The sequence below is a fragment of the Canis lupus genome, chromosome 24, assembly GCF_011100685.1.
Source record: "Canis lupus familiaris isolate Mischka breed German Shepherd chromosome 24, alternate assembly UU_Cfam_GSD_1.0, whole genome shotgun sequence".
Lineage (NCBI taxonomy): Eukaryota > Metazoa > Chordata > Mammalia > Carnivora > Canidae > Canis > Canis lupus.
Genome location: NC_049245.1, coordinates 45,326,986 through 45,351,587, shown reverse-complemented (window position 1 = coordinate 45,351,587; position 24,602 = coordinate 45,326,986). Strand labels below are relative to the sequence as shown.

The 24,602-nt window shown below is 46.7% G+C and overlaps 1 protein-coding gene and 1 non-coding gene across 2 annotated transcripts in view; both read right to left on the bottom strand.

Moving 5' to 3' along the window:
- Positions 1-212: 212 nt before the first annotated feature.
- Positions 213-24,602, bottom strand: part of CDH26 (cadherin 26) — a 34,751-nt gene continuing 10,361 nt past the window's right edge. The window contains 13 exon segments of the mRNA XM_038573004.1: positions 213-353; positions 2,320-2,415; positions 4,021-4,089; positions 7,090-7,217; positions 7,775-7,853; positions 7,855-8,003; positions 9,332-9,571; positions 10,856-10,998; positions 14,223-14,491; positions 15,732-15,917; positions 18,122-18,250; positions 18,447-18,613; positions 20,172-20,319. Coding sequence (XP_038428932.1) covers positions 213-353; positions 2,320-2,415; positions 4,021-4,089; positions 7,090-7,217; positions 7,775-7,853; positions 7,855-8,003; positions 9,332-9,571; positions 10,856-10,998; positions 14,223-14,491; positions 15,732-15,917; positions 18,122-18,250; positions 18,447-18,613; positions 20,172-20,319 — 1,944 coding nt within the window.
- Positions 22,428-22,535, bottom strand: LOC119865777. The gene has a single exon (XR_005378141.1). It is a non-coding gene; the product is annotated as a U6 spliceosomal RNA (small nuclear RNA).

Below are 24,602 nucleotides of genomic sequence, written 5' to 3'. Positions count from 1 at the left end.
ACTTCCATAAGCCTGTGAAGGAGACAGAAGGACATTTAGGCTTTGGCCAAGTTCTTAGCGACTGAGCAGCAAAAGGAATTTGCCAGCGACTAAAAACTGAAGGCTTCCAAGTCTAGGTGTGTTATCTAATTCCTTCTAATTCATTCTTCCACACTCGTGCCTCCTTTTAGTTTATTTGGATGTTGGGCGTATTTTTTTCAAATTTCTAATTTTCAGGACTTTCCCTGGAGGTTAGCCCGGGAGCAGCCCGGGCTAGGTAAGGTAACCCTTTCCACAGTAATAGCTTCATCTGTACTTACGAGAGTAGAATATTTGCTTTTTACTCCTCTTGGCTCAAAAAGCATGCCACAACCCTTGAATTTAAAAGGGTGAAATAATATAAATAAATAAAACAAAAGTAACAAAGATGGAATGTTACTGATTTCATATAAATTACCCAAGGATACATATACGTGACTAGAAAATGTTGCGATCGTATTGCTTTCAAATTTTTTTAAAGATTTATTATTTATTTATTTATTTATTTATTTATTTATTTATTTATTTATGAGAGACACAGAGAGAAAGAGATTTAGAGACACAGGCAGAGGGATAAGCAGGCTCCATGCAGGGAGCCCGAGAGGTACTCAATCCCAGATGCCGGGATCACGACCTGAGCCAAAGGCAGCCACCCAACCACTGAGCCACCCAGACGTCCCTTGCTTTCGAATTTTACACTGAAGGTATAATAATTCTAGTGATAGCAGCATAACTATTCATAGCACAAATCCATGGGCGAGCTTTATGGCTGCTTTGTGGGGAAGGAGTATGAAAATAGGAGATTTTGAAGTCTCACCTTTGGTCCATGAGAGCCCAGTAAGGCCCACTTTGTGCCTCAACATTTTTGAATGAGGTAACTTCCTCCCTAGGACTCAGAACCGGCTATGTAATTTGCAGGTCCCAGGGCAAAATTAAAAATGTAGGAGCACTTGTCCAAATATTAAGACTTTCAAGATGGTGACCAGAGAGCTTTAAACCAAGCACAGGGCCCTTTTGAGCACAGGGCCCCGTGACTGACTGACCAGTCCGTCCTTGCCCGTGAAGCCAGCCCTGCCAAGGCCAGAGGGACACATTTGTGAATGCACGAGCCTTTTCAAGGGTGGGTTCGTTGCATCATCTTTGTGCAAAAAAAGAATAGCACATTTTTATCTTCACTCAAACGCAGCCTGAGGAAAGGTAATGAAATTATACAGATCTTGACTTCTTTTTTAGAAGCTTTCCATCACAAAAATTGTGGCTTTTTGAACCTTGAATATCTCTTTTAGTAATTGCCAAAAAAGCACATTTTTTTTGTTGAAATAATACCTACTTACAGTAGAGAAGTCCAAATAAGGTCTCTATTTGAGACCTGTATTAAAAATGTTATGCCAAAGTCAGATTTCTGGTTTTGATGAAGTGTTATGGTCATGTTATCCTTGGGAGAGAGCTGTGTGAAGAGTACACAGGAACTCCCTGACCTATTTTTGCAACTTATGAGCCAAATTATTTCAGCAAAATCATGTAATTTTATTTTTTAAAAGATTTTATTTTACTTTTTAAAGTAAGATCCAGGGACGCCTGGGGAGGTGGGGGCTCAGTGGCTGAGTGTCTGCCTTCAGCTCAGGGCGTGATCCCAGGGTCCTGGGATCGAGTCCCACATCGGGGTCCCCACAGGGAGCCTGCTTCTCCCTCTGCCTCTGTCTCTGCCTCTTTCTGTGTCTCATGAATAAATAAATAAAGTCTTAAAAAAATAGATCCATGCCCATCATGACCCTGAGATCCAGAGTCACATGCTCTACCAACTGAGCCAGCCAGCCACCCTGCTTCCCCAGCAGAAAAATCATTTTAAAAAGCAAAGCAATAGTTCTAGAATTTGTACACAGAGTGTATGAAGACTTGATGCAGGAGGATGTCGGGGCTCAGTTGGCAGAAGGCCTGAAATCTGGTTGGGGCCAAAGCCAATCTTGTAATCCTGTAACCTTACGGATTATCTCGGGCACCCTTAGATGGACATGAGGAAAGGTATTTATTTGTGGGTGTTCTAAAAAGAGCACTGAGTGTTATTCTGTATGTTGGCAAATTGAACACCAATAAAAAATAAATTTATTATAAAAAAATAAAATAAAATAAAATAAAAAGCATCATATTTGATCAGGACTCTCAGATAATGACTCTTAACCAACAGTAACCTTAGCTAAATGGGAAGGTTTTCATTGACTGCATTCGTTCTCCAAGTACCACAGAATCTTCTAGAAGACCCACCTCTCAAGGGAACCAACTGTCAATCACTAGGGGGCTTACCGCAGGCAGGGAACTTCCGTAATGCACTGGAGTCCTCGTGATAAAGTATTCTTGGTCCAGCGCCCTCGCCGCCGGTGGTAGCGTGTCACACGGATTCTAGGGGGAAATGCTGATTTACTCGGAAGATAATGCGTGTGTGTCCTTCCACGCCCTTCCCTTGCCCTGCACCCGCATGCACACAGAAGCTGGCCTTACGACAAGGAGAGGGGGAACGGGAGTGGAAGAGGAAAGGTGGAGAGATGCGAGAGAAGACTCTGGAAAGGCCACACGTGGCCGGCCGAGACTCCGGTGGGGACCCCAACATTCTACCCGTAACATCGAGTACGTGCGCACAGAAGACCTTGCCAGTGACGCAGACAAATGAAACTGCCTAGATTTAGGGATGAGGCTGTCGGCAATTTCTGCTTTGGGTCTCTATGATTTTATTAGGTCCTTCAACAAGGAAACAAAACTTCAAACAGAATAAAGTAGGCAATGGATCTTAACAATGGTTAAAGACAGTCCATGCTTTGCAGCAGATTTTAAAATACCAGGTTGCCCAATAAATCATGTGATGACTTAACTTAGGGAAGGTGTGTGAATGGCAGGCAGCCCAGTGAACCAGTCACCGTCGGTGCAGTGACTTTCTGCAGGCCACCGTGAAGGGAACCCGCAGACACATGGAGAAATAGGAGCCAGGGACCCCTCGGCCTCCTCCCCTGTAGATGGATAAACATGATCACCCTCCCCCAGGGGTTCAGGTGAAGTGTCCGTGGGTTTGTGCTTGCCGGGTGCACCCCCCGGGGCGCGGGCAGGGAATTGGATCTGGGTTTGTGCTTATGGGGAGCCATGCGTCTGGCCTCTGGAAGCTAACAGACCGGTCAGGGAGGAGGTGCCCACTGCAGGCCCAGCCCACACGGCATCGGTGTGCAGGACAGGAAAGAGCGCCCTCCCCCCCCGGGAGCACGGATGGGTGGACGGAATGCCCACTGGACCCGGCCAGGCACCTGCTCCATAATTTATGGCAGCCCTGAATTAACTCGCTTTTTCCCAAGTGGGATCACCTACCGTGTAGAGAAGGGAGGTTTAACCAGTTTGGGAACGTGAGCTTAAATGACATTGAATTGCATGGTGAGAAAATCACTCCCCTTCCGACTCCTCATCCCACTCCTGATGGTGTGGGGCGGGGGGTGTCTCCGTCTGGGGCCAGCATGGCTCTCCTAGCCCTGCCTTCCTCAGACACCCTGTGCCTTTGGCAGGGAGCGTTCTCCACCCAGAATGAGTACAGGCTCCATTTCTATTATGTCTATTCTCCACTTCTCTGCTCCTCATACCAGTAAAACTGGTTTTTGTTTGTTTGTTCGTTTGTTTGTTTGAAACATAGAATGTCCTGTTTAAATAAAGGTACTTTATTTGGACAGAAGTCCATCTAGAGAAAGAAATATGGTCCAAAGTACACAAGCGTAAGTGGCATGTGCATGCGGCAAAAGGTCTTGAAGGTGGCATTGGCCAGGCTGAAGTCTGGGCATGGGGGGCCCTGATGCTGCTGACTTGCTAGGGTGCATGGAGTCATGGGGCTTAGCAGGTGAGGCTGGGCTCAGGGAGGCGTGGTGTGGGCTGGCACAAGAACCTCGGGGGTGTGGGTGGGTGTTCCCTGCCACAAGGGCCCGCCACAAAGCCACGTCTCCGTCTAAACCCAAGCAGCAGAGAGGCCACGCTTACCTGAGCACCCAGCTGGGCACCAACCTCGGCTGCGTTGAGCAACAGGACTGACACCTGATCCGGCCTTCCCTGTGGGACACATGGAAAGAAGTATGACGGGCTTGAAATTACAGACGGCAGACATGAAAGCAGAGAGCAAGGAATGACATCCCCACCATGTATCGACACCAACCCCCAAACCTCCAGGGCCTGGAAAATACACCCATCCCATAAATCCAGAGGACACCTTTGGAATTTCTGGCCGGGAGGTGGAGTTTCTTGTTGTTCTGTGTCTCGTGGAAGTGATGGTAAAAAAAAGAAAGTCTCCTGTTTCAACGGGGTCTCAAAACCTAAGGCCCTGCTCTTCCAGGGCTGGTGGCGATGCTCTCGCAGTCCCCGGGGTTGGAAGGTGCTGTGTGCACGGTCTCGTTCATTTCTCGGTCAACACCTGTCCACCGAGGGCCCAAATGTTGCTGGGGCTGGATTTCTCTTCCCGGGCGCAGGGGCATCCACGCGATCTTGCAGATCATCTTGATCAGGGGGTGTCCGGTGCCCGAACACGACAGGGTGGTGGAATCAGCAGCGGCGTCTTGGATGAAGCGAGTCCTCCCAAGACCACGGAGTGTCCCTGGATGTGCGTATGTGCGTGGAAGTGTCATGTCAGATGGATGGCCGAGGAGGAGTGTGTAAGCCTTGAAATGGGCTCACTTACCAATAGTTCCAAAGACGTAATTAGCAATTACTGTTAATAATAGTAATATCAGGGACGCCTGAGTGGCTCAATGGTTGAGCATCTGCCTTCGGCTCAGGGCATGATCCTGGAGACCCAGGATCGAGTCCCACATCAGGCTCCCTGCATGGAGGCTGCGTCTCCCTTTGCCTGTATCTCTGCCTCTCTCTCTCTCTCTCTCTCTCTCTCTATCTCTCTGTGTGTGTCTCTCATGAATAAATAAATAAAATATTTAAAAAAATAATAGTAATATCGGCAGCCACTTGCACAGCGTGCAGGCCAATGCCCTGGCCTACGCCAAAGACTTCACATGTTATTTGATTAAATTGTCCAGTAAACCTGAGAGGGAACATGGCTAACGTCTCTTTATATATGAAAGCCAAGGATTAAGTAGCTTCTGTGTCTGATGAGCCACAGTTTTGGAATGCAAACCCAGATTTGTTGGATTCTGGGCCTCAGAGCCCTAAAAATACGAGGGTAGAAGTGGGGGCATGTCCTGAGCTGTGACTAGAAGACATGGGGAAAACATCTTGGGCCAAGAAGGGGACAGAGGCCCCTTATCCTGGATGGGCCCCTCTCCTCCGTCTTGCAGCTGGCCCTGGACTGGTGCCATCCTGCCACCAGATGCCCCCAGCCTGCCTGCCCCAGCTCCGCGGTGACCAAGCTTCCCTCCCACACACTCTGCTTCTCTAGCTGCTTCCTCCTCAAGAGACAACCACAGAGCCACTGGCCAACATGAATGCCACCGGGCACCATCCGCACCTCTTCCACCGTGGCTATGCCCACAGACAGTGCCTGGGGAGGCGACGTCCCCATTGGTGTCCTCCAAGCCCAGCTGCCTCAGCCCTGACCCCGCCGGAGCCTGAGCTCAGCCCCCGGGTGCATTTTCCTGGGTGACTGAGCCTCCGAGCAGAGTGGAGCCGCCCAAGGCCAGGGATTGGTCTGCCCCACGGAGCACTGCTGTTGGTCAGGATGGTTTCCTGCTCAGAATCACACGAACTAATCAAAACAGCACAGTGGGGGGATTTTTCTGGGGGGTTCAGCTCTCTGGAGAGTTTGGTCTATACCTCCTGCCTTCTGGGTCCCACAGCAGGAAGGGCCCAAAGCGCTCTGCATGGGCACAAGGGCATGCACACCTGTACCATTGCCCGGGGCTGTCCCTTCCTCTTCCTATCATGCCAGAAGGAAAAGAAATGTGAGAAGAACCCAAGGGGTCTTCGTCGACCCTGCTTGTCCCACCACAATCACTTTTTAGCATAGCTCCCTATTTACTCCAGCATGATGCCAAAGTTGCTTGGATTGTCTTTTCTCAAAAGCATCTCACTTGGTGCAACATGTCTCGTCCTTCTGGAGAAAATCGTGGGTGGAGATCTAAGCCAACAGTGGGGGGGGGGGGGCAACCCAGACCCTCTTGTGCAGGACAGACAGTGCTCCCTTTGGACAGATTTCTGTGGCTTTCTGTTTCTAGATCCAGCACCCTTAGTTCCAGGTGAAGAGCTCCCAGGGCCTTCATCTCGTTGCCTTCATCTCCCCGGCTGCTGGGAGGACACACGGCAAGGTCGGCGTCGGCTGCAGCAGGTTTGAAAATCCATCAGTTGCCTGCTGATTGCCTGGTGCCTGAGGGGGCGGGGGGAGATGCTTCACGGGCACCTCGGCTCTGATCCACAGCCCATCAGTAAGGCTGATTTTTATCGTCCCTGGCTCACAGGTGAGGATGCGGGGTTGAATGACATGCTCAGTGAGGTGGAGCTGGGGAGACGCAGAGCCCGGTTCTTGGCTCTGCCAGGCCAGTGAGCTCTGTGCCCAGCCCCAGCCAGGCAAGGCTAGAGGGACAGGTTGTGCCTCACCACTACCCCAGGTGTTTCGATAGCAAGCCTGACACACTTTCCATCGAGGGGGAGCCCACCTGGTGAACACCACCCCCCTCTAAGCGAGGCTTCCCCATCCCAGCACTGCAGGGTACTTTGGCCCAGCCCCTCCTTTGTGGTGGGGCCATCCTGTGCACGGTAGGCGGTCAGCAGCTACCCTGGCCTCTCCGTACCCACTGGAAGCCAAAAGCATGTCTCCCTCCCCAACCAAGTTGTGACCATCAAAATTGTCTCCAGGCATTGCCAAATGTCCCCCGGGGCAGGAGGTGGAAGGCAAAACTGCCCCTAGTTGAGAATTCCTGACTTAAAACAATAATTTGATGTAGTTGAGCTAGACAGTGTTTACAGGATAATCTTTTTCCCACTTGCTACTCAAATGTGAGTGAATGTAAAGAAATGATGGGGGGGGGGGGCGGGCTCCATGAATGGAAAAATATGCCCGTGGATGACGGACTTCACTGTTAGGAAACACGAAGCATTACTCTCCACTACCTGGGTTGAAATGGCTTTGCTCTCATCGTTATATGGGATCAGGGTCTGCTGGCCTTCCTCACACACGACAGGGCGTCTGGGCTTGGCTTCAGACACAAAATAGCATCGCAGCAGGAACAGCAGAGTGGCTACAACAAGACAGAGCAGGGGATTGAGTTGGACAGCCCGTCTTCATCAGAGGTCTCAACAGGATCTTGTTCTGATAACTGGTAACTCAGCCATGAGTGGACATGGTCGAACTGTGTCTCGGTCGTCTCTGTAGCTACAGAATCAGCACGGCTTGGGCACACGTAGGTGCTAGATAACTTTTGGTTATGTCGATTAATACCCTGCGACCAATAATATTGTTTGGTTTAATTGAAAATCTAGCCTTCTTATTTGCGTCTTCCAAGCCCAGGAGCCTAGATACCTGCCCACGGCTGCTCCTAGCGCTCCTGCGAACCACAGCACTCATCTATGGGGTCGTTGCAATAAACTGCTGCCTACTGAATAGGAGAAGCTGCTTTCACCCAACAGGCAGCATGTCTGACCAGGTTGGGAATATGTGATCTGAGCCTGGGGTCATCCTCAAGGCATCCCACTGATTCCTGCCATCTTCTGCTCCCCGCCACAGAGGACTCTACACTGCTGGCTGGTGGCCTGGGGAGGGGAGCTGCATCGCCAGGACAGCCTGCAGGCTACCGACCTGCCAGGATCATGAACGCTGCACAGGGAGGGACCAGGGCACCCACGAGGAGCCCAGGTCCTGCGACCTGCGACCAATGGCTCGGCACACGTGACTCCACCGAGGCAGGCACAGATCCTCACGTGGACAATCTGCTTCTGGGAAAGGCCCTGTTTGTCTCCGATGAAAAGTGGCACTGAGTAATTACCCGGAGGGAGGCTTCTCGACATTAAAAGTTCAACTGACCGACCTGCAAAGGAAACAAGCGTTACGTGATTGTCTTGCTCATTTGCTCATCAACTCAACAGATGTTTACTAAGTCCCTCCCATGTGCCATGGCTCTGTACAAAAGTTAGCCAACTCTGAAGGCAGAGGAGACAGTCTCCAAGGCCACCCTCACGTCTGCCTGACACCAGCTGCAGGTCCAGGTTCTCAAGACCATGTTCAAGGTTGAAAATCCTCTAGAAGGACCCACAGAACTCACTGAAGGGTGTATACTCATTGTTATGGTTCGTCAAGCAATAGGGTATGGATTAAAATCAGCCAAGGGAAGACACACATAGGGAAGAGTCCAGAGAAGCACCCAGTGCAGGGCTCCCAGGCCTCCCATGGAGTCAGGACAGTATCTCTTCCTGCATCAGTAGGTGACGATATGCTTGGAGTGCTGACAGGCAGGGAAGCTCCCCTGAGCCTTGCCCCAGGATCTTTCTCAAGACTCCGTCATGTTGACCTGGTTGGCCACCCAATGGCTGACTTTGGTCCCCAGCGCTGCCAGAGATCAACAGAGGCCCACATGACCCAAAGCCTGCACCCTAAATCAAGTCCCTATCTGATTGGCATGAGACCTGAGGTAAACAAAGACACTCCTTTCAGGAAAGACATCCCAAGGGCCTAGAGATCACTTCCCAGAAGCCAAGGGCAAAGGCCAAAAAGCTCTTCGGGGAGCAAAGTTCAATGGTTTACTACACACTCTGGGTCTGGAAACTGTAAACATGAGCCCACAGTTTCATCTAAATAAAACATGCTACATTCTATGGATGCAGATAGAAGCTCAGTGGAGAATGTTGGCAGGGGATGCAGTGGCTTCTCCCGGTAAGAGCACCCCCATCTTCCTTCAGGAGAGCCCACAGCTCCTGGGCAATCAGCTCATGCAGACCAGGAGATGCAACACCCAGACCCCAACAAGACCCTTCATGGACTCAGAACCAGCCAATCAGCGCATCTGCCCTCCCAACTCCCACTTGCAATAATCAGTGGGGCCCCTGACCCAGGCTGCACCGTGATACAAATCTTCTTGCCAGGTGCTAGGTTGAGTCCTGGGGACCCCCAGCAGCCACCCTGCCACCCCGGAGAAGAGCCCCCCTGAAAATGAAGGAGCCTAGGGAAGGGCAGAGGATGTGCACATCCTCCAGGGAGGCCCCTTGAGCTGCTAGACCCAGCTCTGCTAGGACACAGGCTTTGCTGGCATCTTTCTCTGTTATGAAAGCCAGTAAAATCCCTTTTTTTTTTTTTTTTTTTGGCCTGGGTCAGAGTCAGGTTATTTTCCATCCTTTGTCCCAGGCCAAGACAAATACTCACCCTGGTTTTTCCCCAATTTCCACGCGTCTCCATCACTTCCCCACGAATTGTCCAATTCAAATGTAAAGGGGTCTGCGTAGGGCTCCAGGTCACTGTCCTCTGCCCAGAGGAGGAGGCTCTGGTTTGCTGCAGACTCACAGAGCTCCAGGAATCGAGAATGGGGATGCAGAGCGGGGGCGTTGTCGTTGACGTCCGACAGGAAAAGCATCAGGGTCCCTGTCCCTGTCTTTGGGGGGAGGCCTGGAAGTGGGGGTGTTCCGGGAAGGGTTGCTTGTTAAGTAAAGAGCCTGCTCGATGCATGCAAACCCCTGGAGAATGAGCATTCCCCTAGGTGCTTGCTCTGTTTTCCTGCTTTTCTGAAAATTCAGAATATCGGGACACCTGGGTGGCTCAGGGGTTACACGTCTGCCTTCGGTTCAGGGCATGATCCCAGGGTCCTGGGATCAAGTCCCATGTCAGGCTCCCCACAGGGAGCCTGCTTCTCCTTCTGCCTGTGTCTCGGCCTCTCTCTCTGTGTGCCTCTCATGAATAAATAAAATCTTTTTTTTTAAGAGGAAAAAGAAAATTCAGAATATCTGGGAAAGGTATGTTAACAAAACCCTTGCCACCTCAATCATCTGTAGAACAGGGGAGAATATGGAATCATTCGTTTTTCCCGGCATGAATCATGTCAGGTGTAAATAAGGGAGTGGGACAGGAGTGACACGGGTGTGACATGGTGATAGAAACGCCCTGCCTCTTGGCTGTGTCCACATCGGTACTCTGGTTGTCACCTTGCATCACAGTCTCTCAAAGGGGACCCTGGCAGTGGGTACTGTGGACCTCACTACGTTGTTTCTTCAGGTGCCCGGAAGATGGACCCCCCATCCTTGCTCTCTCCCCACTTAGGACTGATTAGGAACACAGGTGTAACATCTTCCTAACCGACCTCCTGCTAGTTCATCACACCGATGGGACATACACCTACATTTCCCTTAAAACCTGGGCTTCAACTCACAGATTTCCTTGAACGCAATTCTTAAAGTTATTTGAGAGTTGTTATTTATTCCACTTTGTGTTTTGGCAGGTTTCAAAGTCCAACCTCAGGAGATCACAGAGAAAAGCGCCGTAACGTGCTCAGAGCACTGCCTGCCCTGGTTTATGACAAGTTTGTCCTGCGCGGTCACATTTACCCGAGCTGATAAGCCATTCCAAGTTCAGGGAAACCGTGCTAAATATTTATCACACACCACCAGCTTTGAGGAAGAGCTAAAGAGTTGCTTTATGGACAGACATTGGGTCTCATGGCAGCTTCCTCAGAGGCCTAATCATCTCTTCTGAGTGAGTCCCACCCCTCCTCCCATGTCCCTGGTCTGCCATTTCAAAAATTTTTGTGAAAAAATAGTTGCCAGTATGGATGCATAGTGCAAACAAGGTTTATTTTATATGTTTTTCCCAGTTGCACTGAAAGAGTCTCACTGGTATGATTTTCCCCCAGGAAGCAAGGAAACACACTTCCCGCCCCAGTTTTGGGTGAACACTTACCGTCGTCAACAGCATGTGCGATGATCATGTAAAAGCTGTCATTTACATAAGGGGATTCTCGGTCAATTTGCTGCCTGGTGGTAACTGTCCCCGAGAATTCATCTACGGTGACCCAATTTGCCGGATCATAAGCCAGTTTATATCTTGTAGGAGGAAACACATGCAATTTTTAGAATTAAAAAGTCACATCGAAAGGCAAATCAAAATATGTCATAAGCAGACACAGGTCCTATCTCAAGTAATATGGAAAACCAGACGTGGAATCACACAGAATTTGTTTTTTTGTGACTGGCATATTTCACTTAGCATAATGTCTGCAGGTTGATCCATGTTGCAGCATATTGAAGAAAGTCCTTGCTTTTTTAAGGCCGAATAACATTCTGCTGCACGTATACACCACATTTTGCTTCTCCGCTCCTCCCTCAATGGACACTTGGGTTGCTTTGGCATTTTAGCTATCATGAATAATGCAGCTTTGAACGAGGGCATACAAATATCTCTCTGAGATCCTGCTTTCAATTCTTTGGGTATCTACCCAGCAGGGAAACTATGGATCATATGGTGTTCCACTTCGAGTTTTCTTTGAGGAACCACCATACTGTTTTGCACACCAGCTGCACCAACTTATATTCCCACCAAACATGCACAAAGGTTCCCATCTCTCCCTTGCCAACACTTGTTTTCTGGTTTTTTGATAGTTGCCATCCTAATGGGTGGGAGGTGTAGTTTTGATCTGCATTTCCCTGATGATTAGTGATGTTGCGGATCCTTCATGTGCCGATTGGCCATTTGCATATCTTTTCTGGAGAAATGTCTCTTCAAGTCCTGTATCCACTTTTAGATCAGGTTGTTTGTGTTTTTCTGATCTTGAATCTTAGGGGTTCTCTATATATTCTGGAATTAATTCCTAATCAGATATAGGACTTACAAATATTTTCTCCCATCCTGTGGGTCACCTTTGTGCTCTGTGAATAATAGTGTGTTCTCATGCACACAATGTTTTGATTTTCATGAGGTCCAATTTGGCTATTTTTTTCCTTTGTTATCCGTGTCTTTGGTGTCACATCTAAGAGCTCATTGCCAAATCCAGTGTCACGATGCTTTTGTCCTATGCTTTCTTCTGAGATTTGTTGTCTTTGTTCTTACGTTTAGGTCCTGACCCATTTTGAGTTAATTTTGGGGTATAGTGTCAGCTGACCTGTCTGCACATTTGGATCTTCAAGTGAGTCTCTGGTAGAGGGTGTCTGATTGGACTGTGTGTTTTATTCTTTCTGTCAGTCTCTGCCTTTTGCTTGAAGAGTTTAATCCATTTACATGTGAAGTAATTCTGACAGTAAGTCTTTCCTCACCTTTCTCATTGCTTGTTAGGTTTTCTGTCTCCTTATTGGCATTTCCATTTTGTTCGCACACCGTTTCGGGGCTTCCTCCACAACATTCTTTAGGTCTTTGAACATTGTGAAGACCATTTTTTGAAAGCCTTCTTCCAACGATCTGCCATCAGGTATTTCTCAGGGACAATTTCTGTTGATCTATTGTTTTCTCTTTGAATGGGCCTTGCTTTCTTATTTCCTTGTGCACCTTGTGAATTTTTTTTCTTGAACACGAAGCATTTCGATCTAACTGCATGGGAACTCTGGAGAGGAAATTCTCTCCCTTCTCAGGGCTTTCTATTTCTCCTTATTGTTTTTGTTTATTTTATTTTTGCTCTTTGTGAAATGTCCTAGTCTTTAACATCTGGCTCTCGAAATAGAAAAAAGCCAACAACAAAGTTGGGGAAATGAAGGCACCTGCCCATCCAATTACCTGAAGCCACTTTAGCTGGTAGGGGAAGGGGTCTGCAACCCCAAGGGAGTGGGGGCAAAGCCGATGTCTGCCTTCCTATTTGTCTGCACCCCTGGGAGTGAAAGCAGCAATCAGTGAGCAGAGCACAGATCTCTGATATTTGGGGGACAGAGGTTTTGTTTTGTTTTGTTTTGTTTTGTTTGCTTCTGTATGTTTAGCCATTCCAGGAACAGGTATAGAGTTGCCCACCACTGCTAGGGGTAGGGATGGGGTGCTACTATTGTGCAGAGAGCTATAATTAACCCAAATTAACTGTAGTTGAGCATCCAAGGCTTTCTCTGGGAGCTGCAAACCTTAGACAGAATCCAGAGTTCCAAAATAGGTGCATGAGACAGACTCTTCCAGGGCAATTGTTCTGGTGGGGAGACAGATTCCTGGGGCTTCCCACTCTGCCACCTTCCTAAGGATTGTGGCAACTTTATTTTGAAAAGCAAAACACCGAGCAAACCAAGTGTACGCCCACAGGTGAATGGACGAGCACAATGTGGTCTATGCAGATAGTGGAATACGGATGAAACTGGAGGATGTTGTGGTCGGCAAAATAAGCCAATCACCGAAAGACAAATACTGTATGATTCCACTTCTATGAAGTACCTAGATAGTCAAATTCACCGAGACAGGAAATAGTAGGGTGGTTGCCAGTGTCTCGGGGGAAAGGAACTGGGAGGGTGGGGAGGTTCTTGTTTCATGAGGACAGAGTTTCAGTTTTATAAGATTAAAAAGTTTGGAGATGGATCGTGTGGATGGTTGCCCAACAACGTGAATCTACTTAATGCCATTTAATGCCACTGTACACTTAAAAATGGTTACAATGGTAGTGAAAGGGAATAGAAGGGAAGGGAGAAGAAATGGGTAGGAAATATCAGAAAGGGACACAGAACATGAAGACTCCTAACTCTGGGAAACGAACTAGGGGTGGTGGAAGGGGAGGAGGGCGGGGGGTGGGGGTGAATGGGTGACGGGCACTGAGGGGGGCACTTGACGGGATGAGCACTGGGTGTTATTCTGTATATTGGCAAATTGAAAACCAATAAAAAATAAATTTATTATTAAAAAAAAGACAGTAACAGAAAAAAATGGTTAAAATGGTAAACTTCCTGCTAGATATATTTTACCATGATTTAAAAAAATAAGTAGTAAATAAAAACCACTTCTGTCGCCCAGAAGCCAGAGGGCTGCGGGTTTACAACCCTCTCTCTTTTGGTAAAAAGAGAGATAGAAACCCATAACAAATTATTTTAATACAGGAAAAACGGTACAAAAGCGAAGTGTGCTAAATGCAAGGGAAAATGAGCAAGCACACTCCCCCTGGCGGGTCCGAGAAAGCTGTAGAAGGACGAAAGCACTGAACGTGGGCCCGCAGGCCTTCTCCTGGTGGCTTCTGGCATTTTCATAACCGAGCTGGAGTCCACCTCAGCAGCCCGCCAAGGGGCAGGTGTCCAACAGGCAGGCCCACGGGTCCGTGTCCGGTTCTGTTTAAACGACTCCCCCCCCCCCCCCCCCGGCCCCGCACCTCCCTTCTCACCTTATCCGGCCAACGGCTCCGTCTGGATCTGTCGCATTGAAAGCTCCCAGCTGAATTCCGGGCCTGGCACCGTCGGCCTCACTGACCACAAAGCTCCGAGGGTGAAAGGCTGGCGGGTCATTGCTGTCCGTCACCTGCACACTCACGGTGGCCCTGGTCCCTGCCCCCCGGGGCCCGCGGAGCTGGCCCCCCTCACAGGGGAAGAGTGGCTCCTCATTGTCCACGGCGATGACAAGGCTTTGCACGGGGTGAGTTTCATAATCCAAGGGCTGCGAGTCCCAGAGAGAGGATTGCGTGAGCACCTGCTGCTCCTCCGGCCGGAGAACGCTCAGCGCGTGATCACGCACCCAGAGCTTGTGGCTTTTGCACTTCATTTATTATTTACTATGTCTTTGGTAATGATCAAAAGACAGTTGCCATCCCATTTTCAAATCATTTATGGAGTTCTGTTTCTTTTTTTCCCCCTCCCTCCCAGTTGAAAAGAGCTACCATCCATCAGAGAGTAATGAAAAATGCAACAAAACCCATAACCTAATGAAACATTAATGTGGCAGCTCTGCTGAAAAAAAAAAAAAAAAAAAAAAACCAAGGGAGCTTAAGGAAATACAGAAATTAATGATCATAGTTACTCAGGGTGCAAAGTGGTCAGTGACTTAAAAGGATTGAAAAGCTAAGGAATATTTGAGATATTCAATCCCAGGCCTGCGGCGAGTACACCAGAGCCTTGCTGTTCATAGTGTGGTTGGGGCCTGTGGGCATCACCGGTGGTCTGTTCCTCTGACGGGCAGGAGCTCAGGGCCCCACCCCAGACCTACCAACCCAGGCCTGTCTTTGAACCTGACCCCCGGGTGACCTGCCTGCACTGAGAAAGGGCTCGGTCACTCCAGGGTCTGGCCTGAGACCAATTAAGACTAAAAACAATGGAGTCAGACTGCCTCAGTCAGAACCCCTCCTCCAGCTGTGTGACTTCATGACAATGACCCAACATCTCTGGGCTTTGTTTCCTTATTAGTAAAAGGAGAAAATAATACTTTTCTGCAGGGCCAGCTCCTCATTAGGCATAGCCAGCGAAGTGCCAGACGCCCACGATGCTTTTAGGGGTCAGTGCACACATTCTAATGTCTTTAAAACTCAGAAGGAAAAAAAAAATGAACTCTCAGAGAAAATATCTTAAAGTTTTTTATCACATCAGAAAAAAATAAACATTTTAGGGCCTATATAAATCTATTTTGTCTCAAACAAAAAATAAATGTTGAAGAACTTGGCACCATTTCAAAAATAACTTTTAGTAGTGATATTATTTTGGTGGGAGGAGCCACGAAGGCAAAAGGGCCAAGGGCCACAGCAGCTGGGGTCATGACACTGCCTGCCCTCTTCCCTGGGCACCACTGGGACACACAATACGCCACACCTCATGTGCTTGGTGCACAGTGGGCATCATGAATCTTGCAGAAAGGGGTCCCAACACCTGTAGCCACCCAGCAGGTGCACATTCCCTGATGGCTTTACCTTGATCACACTTAAAATCCCTTCATTGGTCTCTGGGTCAGTCAAGATGTGAAAATGTCCCTCTTCATTGCCACTCAGTATGTTAAATTTTACTCTCCAAGCTGACGTAAATGGCAAATCACCATCGTGGACTAGAAGACGCAACACACCCTCACTTGTGCGGCCTTCAGAAATCTGAATCCTATACTGGAAGAAGCAACCATCATGTCCACATCATGGAGATAAAGATGCACCATTGAAAAAGAAAGCAAGAAGGAAAATGTAAGTCCTTAGCACATGAACGTGCCCATGTTATCTCTCTTGCTATAGAACTTGACCTCAAGCGAGCAGAAGCCAGGGTGCCTGGCTCAGCACCCTGTGACTTGTGTCTACAGCTGCATACCTTTGAAAATCCAACTCAATGCACTATTTTTCTAAGAATCTTTAAAATAATAATGCACATCCCAGTTTATGCTCCTAAAAAAAAACTAGCTCTTCTCCTAAAATAGAACTCTTATGATGACTTAGATTAAAACAATCATTTTTCTAATGCATTTTTCTAACTTTGGCTTATTACTCAATAGTTTTGATAACAAGATAATTTCTCTTTGTGGAGTACATGAAGACAGAGCTTATTTTCCCCACCCTTACTCTTAAGAACAGAGCATTTTGCTAAGCCAGAGAAGATTTTCAAAATAATATTCAAACACAATAAATATTATGTTACAGTTATTCTGTACTGTTTGGTGAGGTGTTTTCATTTGAAAACATTTCAGCTTTTCTCTATACAATTTTTTTAAAGATTTTTTTTAATGTAGGTTCCATGCCCAATGTGAGGCTTGAACTCATAACCCTGAGATCAAGACCTGAGCTGAGATTATGAGTCAGATGCTTAGCCAACTGAGCCACCCAGGCACCCTTTGTCTATACAAATTTAGATTTTTTTTAAATGATACTTTTTAAAAATAATTGTTTGTAGCATTTATTAATATTCAACGAAGGCTCCAATGTGCCAGATTCTATCTTAGTTGCTATGAACAGGATCAGCAAAACTCCATCCTTGGGGAGCATATGATGAAGTGTGTGTGTGTGTGTTGGGTTGGGATGAGAAGGAGGGAGTGGGTACTGTGTTAGGGATTTAACTAGGTCATCAGGAAAGGTCTTGTTGAGAGAGATCAGGAGAAAGAAGCAAAATGAATATTTTTCTTTAAAAAACTGCATGTCAGAAAGGGAGACAGAACATGAGAGACTCCTAACTCTGGGAAACAAACAAGGGGTGGTGGAAAGGGAGGTGGGCAGGGGGTGGGAGTGACTGGGTGATGGGCACTGAGGGGGGCACTTGATGGGATAAGCACTGGGTGTTATGCTATATGTTGGCAAATTGAACTCCAATTTAAAAAATATGTTAAAAAATGCATATGAAGGAGCAAAAATATACAAAACAGGAAACAAATCCTGAGTGTTGTTAGTAATCTTGCATATCTCAAGTGGTGTGGCATTTCCAGATGATCTGGAAACAGCGGGTTTTGGTGCTTTCTTTAAGCCCAGGGAACGGTAGCATGTGAAATCCCATGTGGAACCCTGATATACATAACCAGGTGGGCTGAGAAAGCCACAGCCAGAGCCCACCTGCTCATCTTCCCTACTCTAGAGCTCCAATGTTGTGTGAAGAGCTCAGGTCTAGATTCTCCCCTGGGGCTGAACCTGCCCCTCAGGGGACATTGGGCAATGTCTGACATTTTTGCTTGTCACAACTGGGAGGTGCCCGGGCATCTAGTGGGCAGAGGTCAGAGATGATGTTAAACACCCTCCAGTGCACTGGGCAGTCTCCACTGACCCTACAACAAATCTCTCAGTCCCCATTAATAATGTGGGATTGAGGGACACTTGGGTGGCTCAGTGGTTGAGCATCTACCTTCAGCTCAGGTCGTGACCCTGGGGTCCTGGGATTGAGTCCTGTATCGGGCTCCTCTGCTTCTCCCTCTGCCCATGTCTCTGCCTCTCTCTCTGTGTCTTTCATGAAAAAATAAATAAGGTCATTTTAAAAAATAGTGTGGAAGTGAGAAACTTCGATGTAGAATGAGCATGGATTCTCTATCCTCCCAATGCCTCAGTGTCCTTGTCTGTAAAACGAGGAAATCATGTGCTAGTCCCAACAATTGAAAATGAAAGCATGCATGTAAGGTTCTGAGCACAGTTTCTGACACAAAACAGTTAAGAAACGTAAGCTGCCAAGTCTATTATTAAATGATTCTGTATCAGTACGGTTGATGTCTTCATCTAGTTTACGTTATTTTGGAGAATAACATGTAACGTGGGTGCCTGCTGAGAACTCCCTCAGCAGAACCAAGCCCAGGACTCAGGGCCATTTACGTGGGGTCTTGGCATTTGAGATAGTGCAGGTGTCTTACGTTGTCCTGGATAAATGTGGGCATGTGGTTGTTGCCTTCTTGCACATTAACATGAACGGTAGCCGTGGATGTCAAGGATGGTTCTCCAAAATCCCTCGCTCCAATTAGTAGTGTAAACTGTTGAGCGGTCTGTGTGGGAAGGAAAAGAACAGTCACTCCCTTCAAATACAGCAAAGAGAAGTATTAATAAAGTAATAATCCATTATAGCAATTTCAATACCAAGGCTAGCCACGGAGGGTTTTCCACTACAACCATAAATCCTAAGTCTGGAGCTCAGAGATAGAGAATACATTTCATTTTTTTAAATAATAAAATCCACATTACCTCATAATCTAAGCATCCTGAGAGTCGTATTTCTCCGCTAATATGGTCAATCTGGAAGCCACTTTCTTTCAGTAATGGCGTTTGAGAAATAAGGAAATAAAAGACCTGAGAATTTGGAGTATTTTCTTCATCCAAATCCACTGTTACCATCTGGAAAATAGGTTGACCTGGAAAGAATTGTTTTAACGGTTAATATTGAACAAAAGCAGCCTATCAAACCAGCAGAATGACGAGTGAGTCTTTGCTAAATGGCATTGAGGCATACACCAGAATAGATTAAATATTTAAATATAAAATCAAACTGTAGACATACTATAAAAAACAAAGAGGAATATTTAAATAGTCACAAGAACTTTCTAATCATGATTGCAAATGCTAAAGACATAAAAGACGTGATAGATCAGACTGATTTATGAATGTGTGCCAAAAAGAACTATAAACAAAATTTAAAAAGAAGCAATAAACCAGGAAAACACACTTCAAGTATACGTGGCAGGCATAAACATTTTTAATACAGGATAAAAAGGTGAAAATCAAGAAGAAAAATGACAACCACACGAACAGAAATGGACAAGAAACCTATCAACATGGGCAGCACTTCATAATCAAGGATGAGCCCCCTGCCAGGCCCCCTCAGACATCGTAGGTGAGTAAAGTGGAGCGCTTAGATTGTGTATGTGGTCAGAACTTCTCTAAATTTATGCCAAGTAAATAATGTTTCAGTGGGACACAGATTTAGCTCAAATATGTTCGCTGAAGCATATTTTGTGAAGATAACAAAAAGTAGGAACAACTCATAAATGTCTAACAATAGGAGATTAGTTTAAAAAAAAAAAACACCTTAAAGTACGTCCATGAAATAAAATACTACACAATAGGATGCTGTAGGGGAACACTGTTAGGTTACGAAGAGTAAAACTGCACTTTTAGAAAAGATAGCTCATAAATATACACATATGAAAAAGCACACCCGTGCATTTGTGAATATCTAATATAGACCCATATGCATTTTGCACTATGATAAAGATAAAAAATGTATGCACATATATTAATGTGCATTTGTAGTTATATATAAAAATCTGGGAATATGTACCCATAGATACATATATGGTGTGTGTACACGCATGGACATATAAAATGCAAAGACAAATATTGAAAGACTATAAAACATTAATGGTACTTATCTCTAATTGGAAGTATTAAATATGCTTTCTATTTCCGTTTTTTTTTTTTTTTCGGTCTTAATGCCTTGGAATTTCCCAAATTTTCTAAAGACTATTTTGTGAAATAAATGAAGCTGTTTTGTTATTAAAATAGATGCATCTTCTAATGAGAGTGGTTTGGATTTAAAGACTCACAGAATCTGTAGCTCAGAAACTTTAGATGGCATCTCGTTGCCATTTTACAGGTGACAAATTTACAGATATTCGGGCACGCACCGCTCAGCTCTGCCTTTCCCCTTCAGTGCATCTGAGTTATTTTAGATTGCTCTTTACATGTCAGCTCTTCCAACAGACACAATTCACACCTCATATTATTGCCAATACAAAATGAGGCTTTCAGACCTGGCATTTTGCTTGAATCCAGGATCTGTGATCTTCAGGGTATGAACAGTAAAATCTCCCCCTAAAGACAAGTAGGATCGAGTACCGCATTGAAATTAAAACAAGAAAACTGTTCTGGACGAGAGAGGAGAGGAAGCCCTGCTGCCCCCACTGCACACACCTGCAGGGTGGGTCTCCTGCACAGTGATGTTAAATTCCTTCTTAGGAAACTGGGGTGCATGATCGTTTGTATCGCGGATCCTGATGTTGAAAATCAAGGAATTATCCACGATTTCTCTGGTTAAGCGATCCACGACATTGAAATGCACCTAGGAAGCAGAGGGAACCGTGTTAATGTTGCAGGATCATTTATCTGATAGCACGAATCAGATCATCGTCAATCTCATGCTGTCCTTTGCCCCATGACCCCAGGGACCGAGCTCCTTGCTGGCATGGGTGAGCCGCTCAGTAAACCTCTGGGGACCAGCCAATGGCCTGACTTGAGAAGTACATCACTAGTTATGACCAGGTTCTAATCTCAGTTTTTCCACCTGGGTAAATGCAGGCAAGTTGCTCAGGAGCCTTGGTTGCTCTACGTGGTCAGGGCTGTCATGAGAAATGCAAGTGCTAATCAATACTGCGAAACACTGCGGAGAGCAGACATTTGAAAGTTTTGGGGAAAGAGAACATTTAAAGTAACCAGCACAGCTGTTGACATGTCGTGGGTCCTTAGATGGTTACTGCTGTCACTTCTGTGCTTGAATGAGGAGGATCTGCTCGTCTCAAACATGCAATGGGAAGTCTTTCCTCACAAAAGATCTCAAAGCAATACTTGAGGCTTCTAGCTTTAGTTTCTTAAGAACCTTTTTAAAAAAGGAGCAAATAGGGGCACCTGGGGGAACAGTCAGTTAACATCAGACTCTTGGTTTCGTCTCAGCTCACAATCTCAGGGTCGGGTCCAGTCCCACATGGGGCTTCCCCATCAGCAGAGTCTGCTTGAGGTTCTCTCCCTTGGCCCCTCTCCCCACTCACATTCACATGTCCCTCTCTCTCTCAAATAAATAAATCTTTTAAAAGGAGCAAATTAAATTCAAACAGAAAAAAGGAAACAAGAAGGAAACAGTAAAGATAAACACATATATCCATAAAGTTCAAAATAGCAAAACAAAGTCAAAAAAATCGAGAGCTGGTTTAACTTCCCATATAAAATTTGGGATCAGCTTGAGATCTATAAAACATTCCACTAGTCTTTTGATTAGTCTTGCGCTGAATTTATAGGTAAATTTGGAAAGAATTAGCCCCTTAATATTCAATCTTTCAATCCACAAACAGTCTGTCTTTTCATTCATTTAGATCTTCCTTGGTATCTTTCATCAGCATTTCATAGCTTTGAGTGAACAGGGCCTGCACAGTTTTCAGGTTTATGCCTAAGCACTTCACTTGTTTGGGTGATATTATAAATGATACTGTTTTTAAAATATTGATTTCCAAGTATTCATCACTGGTAGATAAAAATACAACTGATTTTTATATATTAACTTTCCTGGAACTTTGCTAAAAAATTGATTTTCAAATGTTAAGGATAGGCAAAGGATTTGAACAGACACTATTTCTCCGGAGAAGATACACAGATAGCAGATAATTCCTCCTTCCTTTGGTGGTTTCTTACAGAAGCTAACCATCCTCTTACCATGCAAACCAGCAATCAGGTTCCTTGGTATTTATGCAAAAGAGTCGAATACTTATGACCACACAAAAACCTGCACACAGACGTCTAAGGTGGCTTTGTTCATAGTCGTGAAACATTGAAGCAACCAAGATGCCCTTCACTAGGTGAATGGATGAACCGTGGTCCATCCAGACAGTGGAATATTAGCCAGCATTAAAAAGACATGATCTTCAGTGCACATGGCTAAGCGAGAGGGTTCAACCCGAACAGGCTACATACACACTGTACAATTCCAACTATACGACATCCTGGAAGAGGCAAAAGTATGAAGAAAGCAAAAGGATCACAGTTGCCGAGGGCTCAGAAAGGAGGGGATGGATGGATAATGAGGAGCTCAGGGAAATTTAGGGCAGTGCAAATACTCTGTGTGATACTATAAGGGTAGATACCTGTCATATACATTTGCCCAAACCCATAGAACGTGCAGCACTGAAAGTGAGCCCTAATGCCAACTATGGGCTTTGTTAATAATAATGCATCCTATTGGCTCATCCAGGGTCATAAACGTTACTGCACCAGTGCAGGACATTCATGAGAGAGGATACTGCGTGGGGCAGGGGGTGGGGAGGGAGAGGGGTCAGGCATTCTGTACTGCTCATTATCTTCTTCTGTAGACCCAAGACAGCTCTAAAAATCTATTCTTTTTAAAAAGTCTCTACTTACGCAATAATGAGTGGGCAACCATATGTGTTATTTATTTTTATTTTTCTAAATATGGAACGCTTCACAAATTTACATGCCATCCTTGAGCAGGGGCCTGTGCTAATCTTCTCTGTATCATTCTAATTTTAGTCTATGTACTGCCAAAGTGAGCACAACATATATATATATATATATGTTTTTAAAAAAGATTTATCTATTTATTTGAGAGAGCATGCATGCCAGAGGGGGGAGTGGCAGGGACAGGGACAGAGGGAGAGAGAATCACAAGCTGACTTCCCACTGAGCTCAGAGCCCGACATGGGGCTCCCTCCCAGGACCCTGAGATCATGACCTGAGCTGAAACCAAGAATCAGACGCTTGACCCATGGAACCACCCGGCACCCACTTGCTGCTGAATTTCTGTAGCTCTAGGATAAACAGTGATTTTATTTGTTGAAAGCTGCAAAGATTGTGGGGAGTCAGTGGCGAAATAGAAGAAGTTCAGGGAAGGGAGCGGGCCAGGATGACGTGTGGAGGAGCTGCCAGGGCACACGCCCGCCCACTATGGGAGCAGTGGCTTCTCCAGGGCGGTCTGGTTGCAGGTGCAGGTGCAGAGCCGACTGCGGGATGCTGAGCGAGCACAGGGTTCCTTCCAGGAGAAGCGGTTTCAGTGAGGCCCAGGACTGGGCTCCTACACCGATCACCTCCTTCCTTCCTCGCAGAGAAGCCCCAGAGGGAGGCGGTCCTGGAGCCCCACTGGGCGCCACGGCACTGTCCCCGGCTGCACCCTCGGCACAGCCCAGCTTCAAGTGCAAGTAGGTGTAGACCTGACTACAGCACCGGCCTGTTCCTCAGCGCTCCCCTCCACAGCCACGCAGGGCCCGGAGCAAGTGGCTTCACCAGCCGGGGTCCCAGCACCTCGGCAGCCTCGGGCAGCAATCTCTCTGGCCCTGTCCCCAGAGCGCACAAGGTCCCTGCTGCACACCCTGCCTGGGCCTCTTGCCCGCGGACTTAGGGCATCCACCGTGGCGGTCCCACCGGGCGTCCCACAGCAGTGGCCTGGGCCCCAGGCTCTCCCGGTTCCGCTGTCTCCTCTCCCCTCAACACCACTGAGCTAGTCTGCTCCCGGGAATCCAACATACATTTTTACATTTCTACACAAGCAAATCGGCCTTCTCACACACCATTTCCACATGCTCTTCCATAATTTATGACTGCGCTGGCAACTCTGCTCCCTAATCATGCGGACTTCTGGCTCCGACACAGCGCCAACTGTAGTCCTTCCACTTAAAAATAAGAACCACGTTTGTTTTATGTTTATTATGTTATATTCCATCTATTATCCTAAAAGCTACATCTGAGACCGTCAGTTCTGTAAGATGCCTGAGAGGCGTAAGTGCTGTTTATTCTTTGTCAAGATGCTAAGAATTTCCAGGGACTCAGAATCGCAATGGAGAAGGGAAATGTCATGGATATTTTCTGCACTTGGAAAGGCTTTTCAGCCTTTTGTTATGGCCTTAAGATTTAGATCCCTGGGTGGCCCACCATAGTCCAGTGACATGGTGGAGGGGCACGTGACCCCTGACATGACACGCACAGGACGTGTGCTCCTAGTCACAGGCAAGCACATGCAAGTATCTTAAATGCCGAACACACAAGACAAAGTCACTTGTACGCCTAGGTTTCAAGTAGGCGAAGCTGAGTGCGTTGGCATATAGACCCACAGATGATTATTTCAAGGAATACAAAAGAAAAAATTTCCTGAGTATATTTGTAACCTATGAAATTGAGCAGATTTTGATATAAACAGATGAGATTCCTACATAGAAAAAATCAGGCTTTTCCCCTTTCCAGCTATGTCTTACATCCTCAGGTGCTTCTTGGCTGCTGTCCCTACATTCTTGTAGGTTTATGGAATTACCAAGAAATCAGCGCCACCCCCCCCCCCCAACCTCCCAAACACAAGTTTTTACATGTTTTGGCTAATTCTTGTGACTCCTTCACTACCCCTAAGAGCACAGCGGTGCTCCTGGGAATGTCTGTTGGCCAACACTTGGGCTGACTTCGCTTCTAATACATCCTGGCTTTGTGAACCGCCAAGACCCGGTAGCAAGCATCCTTCTGCAGAAGCAGATGGCTGAGCTGGAATGCCCGGCTCGTGCGGTGTTTCTGTAACACTTGCTTAACCTCCTTTTCATGGCTGGTCATCCTTCTCACCAGCCTGTGTCTGGTCTTCCTAGA